Source organism: Chiloscyllium punctatum, chromosome 11 (assembly GCF_047496795.1).
Source record: "Chiloscyllium punctatum isolate Juve2018m chromosome 11, sChiPun1.3, whole genome shotgun sequence".
Lineage (NCBI taxonomy): Eukaryota > Metazoa > Chordata > Chondrichthyes > Orectolobiformes > Hemiscylliidae > Chiloscyllium > Chiloscyllium punctatum.
The window spans coordinates 93,858,261-93,866,665 of record NC_092749.1 but is presented as its reverse complement, the minus strand read 5'-3'; the positions used below and the strand labels follow the sequence as shown (position 1 = coordinate 93,866,665).

The following is an 8,405-nucleotide window of genomic DNA, read 5'->3' as shown; positions in this document are numbered from 1 at the left end:
TGTGCACCGATGCATTTACATAAAATGATTTCTTCACTTCAGCATTCAATGTAGTTAGTGCACATGAAAAGGATGAAGTTCAGACTTTGACCTTGCTGGATTTTTTACATGTGAAGCAAAGGACTGTGGCAATGTTTTACCAACTATTTTAACTCAGTTGCAATTAGTGATGAACAACAAATGCAAGTGTTTTCAGTGATGTCTACATCCTACTAGCAAATATATAAAACAGTTCAAAATACTGTTGATGTAACCACTGACAATTTTTGAGGAATCATTCCAGAGCACCTAAACGCCGACCTAGAGATTCAGTAGCCTAATTTCATAAAGACAACGCAATTACTGCAACAAACCCCTTTAATCAGTAAACATGAACAGATGGTAATATGCTATTTCAGCAAGAATATAGAGTGCAGAATTCTTGAATATGATACACACATCTTTAGACAAATTCAAATTGGTGTAATAATCTTGGCTCAGTGGACGCCTTTATAAACCAATGATTTGGGAAACCTTAATGTTAGATGTGAAAATCAGATGAAATTCAAAAAAAATTAAACCTCTTGTGTCAGCTTCTTGTAGAGTAAGAATTCTGTCTGTAAACATTTAAAAGTACATTAATGGCGTTCAAAAATCAATTCTTTACATTAGAAAACAAAAGTTGTTCATTTAATACCTAACTTTTCCTTTGATTTTTGTTTAACGACTAGTTTTGTGTCTTCTTTCGTACTAAGCTTTTTGCCTTCTTTTAAAAGGAAGGGAACACATTAAGTTTGACCATAACCATTTGCAGGTAGTTCTGGGACAACGTTTCAGCAGTGTGATTTGGCAATAACACTGCTGAAGAATTAAGGAATGGTATTTTGGAGAATGCTTTTACCTCCGTTGGTAATAGCGCGATTCCAGCCGGATCGATTTGTGCAGTTTGCTCTGTGCATGAGCCGAAATTTCCATGCCGTTCTGCGCATGCATGATATCCATGCTGGTCTTCATGCCGTTCTGCGCAAGCACCGATGTCAAACGCTGACAGAGCAGCTTTCTGGGAGAGGTAATGTGCAGGGAGCAGTTTTCTTATACTTTTTAAATGTACTGTGTTAAATTTACCCTTGTTTCGTTAATAAATATGATTTCAACCTTAATTCAGGCTGTGTTATACTTTGCATTAGACTTTTGGGTGATTCTTGAGCAATTGTTAGTGATATTTTTTGCTGGTCTGTCCCTAACACCAATTTACCCACAGGCCCCGTTATTTCTATTAAGGGATTTTCACTGGAGTGAGGTTTCACTGGAACATAACTACAGCATTATAGGAGAACCATTTACATTGCAGCCTGCATCAAAAGATTAACATTACATGTAAAATCAATTAAACTATAAAACAATTATTTTCAACAGGATTTTAAAGTTGTGAAATTCACATACATTTAACATAAGCTTCACATGTTTAGGCAAGCATGGGAAAACAGATGTTATTCTGCAACACTTATTTAATTTGAACAATTAAGCTAGATGCTTTAGATAAAAGTGTTAGCTAGAGGAAGGCATTGCACCATTCTTGTAAACAGGTGGCACACTGTCCAGCTTGTTTCGTGTTGGCCCCACAGATGTCTTTCAACCAATCTTTAAACAATTCATCATCCTTTTTCAAAACGAGAAATTGGCCTAATAATACATATGCCTAAAAAGAGAAAATATTGATTTTTTTTCAGTAAGTACATGAACATTTGATTTATAGAGGACTTAGTGTCTGGCAAACAAATACCAATGTTTATCAATTACTGGCACAGCAAATTGCATTTAACACTCACATCATGAAGTGCTCTTTCCAGAACGGTTTTGTGCATTTACAACACAGAAACAAGCCCAACAGGAATATGACAGTGTTGGTGCTCACAGTCCTTCCACCTATCTTCATAAATCCCAATCCTCATTCTAGCTTTAAATGAATCTATTCTATTCAGTTTACTTTTCCTTGTGCTTCCACATTATTAGTCACTAACCTAATTTGGTCATAACTTATATTTACTGTCCCCAGTTTTGTCCTTGCAAGTGAAACATTTTCTCCATCGTATCTTAACCATTCTCTATGTATAAACTCTCTCATAAATTTTAATCACTATAATCAATCTTCACTTTTCTAGAGAGAAGAGCTTCCAGAAAAGATTAATATCATAGCCTTTTGGGGGTTGGGATCTGATCAAAAAGAAGGGAATGGATACACGGCAGCCAAATCAATCCAATGACTGAAAAGACGCTTGCCTACTGGACCCAATAGTTCTCGTCTACCTTCTACCTTTCAACTTTAGCCGCTCAGACTAAAGTTGAAAATGAAACTTCAATCCGAAGCATGCATCCTCATCATACATTCTAAATGACTAACCTGTCTCCTGGGAGTGATTTAGTTATCTCCATTAATAGCTGAAATGATGTAAGTCTCTCCTGTCCCATAGCTCTTTGAGATTTGTGTGCTCCTCCAAGTCTGGCCTCTTAACTATTCCCTCTTTTAATTGCTCTTGTAACTATACATTTAGCTGATTTGGCTTTAAATTATGGAATTTCCTCCCTAAAACCTCTCTGCCTCGCTTTACTTCTATTAAGACAATCTACCTCTTTGACCCTGCCTTTAACTATCTTTCCTAATATTTCCTATGTAACTTTGTGTCGAGTTTGTTCAATAACAGAGCCTAGGGTGATTCTGATTTGGAGATGCCGGTGTTGGACTGAGGTGTACAAAGTTAAAAATCATACAACACCAGGTTATAGTCCAATAGGTTTAACTGGAAGCACTAGCTTTCGGAGAGCTACTCCTTCATCAGGTGGTTGTGGAGTACACAATTGTAAGACACCTGTTGGACTATAACCTGGGGTTGTGTGATTTTTAACTAGGGTTGAATCTAGCAAACTGAAGGTATTCTGCAAAACTATCATCCAATCTTCACTTAGTCTCACCATTGTAGAGAAGAATGCATAGTGACCAGCAAACACAGTAGATAAAATTGAAAGTATTATACAAGTAAATCACTTGTTTCATCTGGAAGGAGTGTTTGGGGTTCTGTACTCTGAGAAAAGAGAAACTGAAAGGACATATGCACCATGAGAAGGAATACTGGTGTTGGGTGTTGAGGGTGATGGAAGAGTGGGTCAAGTAAAGGGATCATGCCAAATTTTGAAAGGTCAGAGGAAAATGTATTTGATTATTGCATCATGCTGTTAGAAACAGAAATACCATACACTAATCCATTAAATGTGGAACGGAAGGTTGATTTTGGGAAGGTGGCTGGAGGTGAGGGAAAAGTGTGGATTAATGGTACAGATTTGGTTGAGTGCCCTGCCAACCACAGTTGAGAGAAGTTCTTCGCTAAAGAAGCATTGGTGTTGAGGGTATCTCTAAGAACAGAAGCAGTGGAGACAATACAAAACAGTGTATGGAATAGTGTTCTTACAGGGAGCTATAGGAATCAGTACACTTACAATGAACAGTGGTTAATAGTCCATGCACTGAAGTGATAGAGGTTCAGAAAGCAAAGAATCTGAGATAGTCTAGGACAAAGATGATGAATTTCCAGATGGAGACTAGATGGTACACATGCATTAATATGCCAGAAAAAGGAGGGGAGCAGAGTTAAAGCAATGAATAATCTATGTATCCCACAAAAAAAGGCAAAGTCAGAGCAAGTTGGGATTCCATAAGAACACCTTTTATATGGAAGATGTGAGTGGAACCAGAGGAATTATCTTCAATGAAAACACACATTCAGCCAAGTTGAGGCTGGTACTGGATGTTTAGGATTAGATGATCCCCTATTTAAGAAAATGAATAGACCGCAGTTGACCTGGTTTGGGGAGGAGGCTGTGGGAATTTGGAAGGGTTGAAGTTTATCATGAAATGGCATTTAGGGCCAGGAATATGGCAACTGTGCACACCTTACATCTAAACTGAAAAAAGTGAGATGCAACAAGTTTTAAACCACTGCATCTCTTAGACATTTAATTTCCAATACATATGCAGCATTCTTCTATTGGTTTGTTACCTTATCAAAGCCTTGCTCTTCCAGTTTTCTTCCAAGCGTTGTTCCAATACCAGCTAAGGAAGAAACTGACTTGTTCCCCATTGGTTCAGAAACAAAATTCTTGTGCTTGTGTGATGTTGAAATCATGTTTTAGAGCTGTTAAATCTGTTGGTAACAGTAAGCAAACGTTATGCTTGGTTATCTGGAGAAGCTGTACAAGTTTTGAACTGCAAAAAGCTTCTCTCAATTCAAATTATTTTACAAGTTAGAACATTGTAGAATGATTACAGAGGCCTAGGAAGTGGATCATGTGTGTGCGTGTGGGGTTGATGGGGCCACTCAGAGAGACCATAGGGTTATTGTACAAGAGAGAGTCAAAGAAGGGAATTGGGGTTATTGTAAAGAGCAAAGAGAATGTTTTGCCTCCATTGGGACCATCCAGTGGGTGCAAGATGCCAGAAAAGGAGAGACTGCCAATGACATTTGCAGCCATGCATGCTGAAGTTTACTTGGCAGTTTTCCTACATGACGTGACGCCCAACTGTCTGGCTGAACACCCACTTCTGATAGCATTAGGCCCTTAATCAGAGTCCAGGCTGGAAGGCCATTCTCAACCTTTCTTATGGAGAAAATTACAAAAGTAATGAGTTCTTCCCCATCCCATTCCAAACCATCCCCTCTCCAGCCATTCAAACCTCTGCTGCAGTAAGGAATTAAATTCTGTACAATGTTTCTGATTGGTGAGAGTTCTTCACAACTCACTCAAATGCCAGAATCAGTAAGATATTTCCTATCGCTAGACAAGTCTTTCTATAGATTTAAAAAGATTGTTTTTTTCTCTCTCTCTGCCACTTTCTCTCAGAGGTGAGTCAGTATTAGCATATAGGTTATAGCCAGATTTTCCGTGAGGGTATATCTCATCATTCTGATGAAGGGCTTATGCCCGAAACTTTGATTCTCCTGCTCTGTGGATGCTGCCTGACCTGCTGTGCATTTCCAGCACCACACTCTTATTTTCCTTGGAGCAGAGAAAGCTGAGGGGGGAGACCCTCAATGACATTTAATTGAAGCATTAAGAGTGTCAAGGGCGCAGTATTTCCTCAGAGTAGAGGTACTTCAATGTCCATAGCAAGGGGGGGGGGGGGGAAAGGGGGGGGGGGCTTGACAGCACCATTACTGAACAAGCTACCCAAGTCCTAAAGGACATAGCTATCCCAGAAACTGGGATAACTATGTTACAGTGACAACCATCACAGGTTGTAAATGAACCAAAGAAATGAAAAGAAACCTACTTAACCTCACCAATCCACCTAACAGATGCTACTGCACCTGACTATTGGTAGCAGTGGCCAACACTCGGTCATGTTGGAGACAAAGGCCCTGTGTAGCCTCATGACCATTTAAGTAGGATAGATTTAAAAAGAATCAAGTGGCTGAAAACTGGGCATCCTTGAAACATCAGGAATAATCATCAGCATCATTATACTCAACCATAATCTGTAACCTCATGTCCTAGCATATCCCTCAATCTACCACTACCACAAAGGCAGGATATGAATCCATGTCCGAGGAGTGCAGACAGCATATCACAAACAGCACCAACCATACCCAAAAATTAGCTGTCAACCTGGTGAATCGACAACATTGGCATAAATGCATGCTAAACTGTGAAAACAGCATGCCACATATACAGTTAAGTGATTCCACAACTAACAAATCAGATCTAAATTCTGCACACCTGCCACATTCTATCACAAAGATTTGTGGACAACTAACCATACGAGGAGGCTCCATAAATATCTTCAACAATGTTGGAGTCCAGCAATGCAAATGACAAGAATGAAGCACTTGCAACCACATGTAGCCTTCTTCTGAGGCCCCAACATTCCAGATACTACTTTTCACACTGTGTGGTTCATTCCGCATGATATCAACAAATGGCTGAATGCAGTAAACAATATGGTCCAAAACAACATCCTGCAAAAGCTTTAATATTGAAGATCAGTGCTCCAGAACTACCTGTGCCCTGAAACTAAGCTGTTCCAATATAGCTGAAACACTGGTATTAATCGGACAATGTGGAAAGTTGTCAGGCTACACTCTGTCTGCTACAAAATTAATCTAGCCAATTACTACTCCATAAATCTACTCTCAATCACTTGCAAAGGGATGGATGGTGTTTCACTAAGCAGCATTTACACAGCAATGACCTGTTCACCAATGTTCAGTTTTAATTCCACCAGTGCCATTCAGCTCCTGACTTCATTTCAGTTGTCCATGTTTCATCATGGACCTTCCACACCTTATAAAGTCAAACATTTGCACTGACAATTGCACATTGTTCAGTACTATTCACAATAACTCAAATACTAAAGTATTCAGTATCCATATGCAACAAAACCTAAATAACATTCGGTATTGGATTGATAAATGCAAGTAACATTTAAACCACAAAACTACCAGACAGTGAGCAATGTCAACAAAAGAGAATACCTAACTCCCCTTGACATTCAACGGCATCACCGTTGCAGTATCTCTCACAATCAACACCCTGGGATTTATCATTGCCCAGATTTGAACTGAACCAGCCATATAAATGCTGTGGCGACAACAGCAGGTAAGAGGTTGGGAACTTCGCAGCAAGTTATTCACCTCAAAATCCTCAATCTGTCTATTTACAAATCTCAAGTCACGTGTGATGGAATGCTCTCCACTTGCTTGGGTGACTGTAAGTCCCAATACCCAAGAAGCTTGATGTGACCGAGGACAAAGCAACTTTGATCAGTAAGGCATCACCACTTTCAACATTTACACCTTCTACCACCGATGCACAGTGGTCACAGTGGACTGCAGCAATATGCCAAAATACCTTCAACAACCCATTGCAAATCCCTACAGAAGGATAAGGGCAGCAAACAGACAGACACCACTTTTTGTAAGATCCCTTCTAAGCAATGGACCTGAGTTTGAATTATATCAGTTACTTCACTGTCACTGGATAAAAAACTTGGAACTCCCTTCTTAATGGCACTATGGGTATACTGACATCAGACTGACTTCAATGTTCAGGAAGGCAACTACATCACTTTCTCAAGGGCAACTGGAGATGGGCAACAAATACTGGCCTTACCATTAATGCCCACAGTCAATTAAAAAATAGTCTCCTTTTTAATTGTTGCTCACAATGCAGTCTGTCTTATATTGTTAAGGCCAAATGTAAATTGGAAATTGCCTCCTGACCACAAAATCTCCTGTCGATTCCCCTAACTATCGAGTCCCCTACCATGAGTACTTTGCTATTCTGCCCCCTTCCCTTCTTTGCCACAGTGTCAGGCTCAGTGCCAGAGAACTGACTACTATGACTTTCCTCTGATAGGTCATACCCCCAGCAGTATCCAAAACGGTATACTTATTGCTGAGGGGAATGTCCACAGGGGATCTCTGCACTGTCTGTCTGTCCCCTTTCCTCCCCGTAACTGTAACCCATCTATCTTTGTCCTGAGCCTTAGGAGTGACCAACTCCCGGTAACTCCTCTCAATTACCCCCTCAGCCTCCCGAATGATCCGTAGTTCATCCAGCTCCAGCTCCAATTCCCTAACATGGTTTTCAAGGAGCTGGAGTTATGAACATGTTGTAAACAAACTCAAGATTATTTATGGGTGGCCCATTAGAAGTAACATCACAAGGAAAACTGATTACATTAATCACTAACTACTCACCAAAGGTTCACAATTAAGGGGTGCTGACCACAGGGAAAACAAAACTGCAATCATTAGAGCTGAGTTGACTTGTTAACAGTTGCTGTATTGCATCCACTTCTAACCCTCACTCCTGGTAATGGTTATTGAGGCTCTATAAAGAGTGAAGAAGAGCAGTTGAGCCTCTCAGTTACATTTAAAAGTTTGGGATTAATGGCATGTGATCAAACTTTTAAATTTACTGAATGATTGAATACCGTATTCTTGGTCAGATATTTCAAACGGAGACTGATAGACAAGGTCCTTTCCCTGGGGTAGGGGAGTCCAGACCTAGAGGTCATAAATTTAAGATGGCACAAAAATTTTAAAAGGGACCCAAGAGGCAATTGTTTCATGCAGAGGGTGGTGCATGTATGGAATGAGCTGCCAGAGGAAATGGTGGAAATTGGGTTTAACATTTAAAAGGTATCTGGATGGATATATGTATAGGAAGAGTACAGAGGGGTATGGGCCAAATGCTGGCAAATGGGACTAGATTAGGTTAGGATATCTGGTCAGCATGGGAAGAGTTGGACTGAAGGGTTTGTTTCTGTGCTGTACATCTCTATAACTGAAGCACAAGTTTATTCAGTAAAACTTAGAAGAATTGTAAAATATGAGAAGTACAGTCTGGAACTCCAGGAGGACATAAACAAG

General features: G+C 39.9%; 1 protein-coding gene across 1 annotated transcript; it reads right to left on the bottom strand.

The window, feature by feature from the left end:
• Nucleotides 1-1,531: 1,531 nt before the first annotated feature.
• On the bottom strand, nt 1,532-4,157 carry LOC140482617 (barrier-to-autointegration factor-like). Its single transcript, XM_072580133.1, has 2 exons — nt 4,032-4,157; nt 1,532-1,678 (listed from the first exon to the last, which is right to left on the bottom strand). The coding sequence occupies exons 1-2, from the start codon at nt 4,155-4,157 to the stop codon at nt 1,532-1,534; spliced, it is 273 nt and encodes a 90-aa protein (XP_072436234.1).
• Between the last annotated feature and the right edge of the window lie 4,248 nt (nt 4,158-8,405).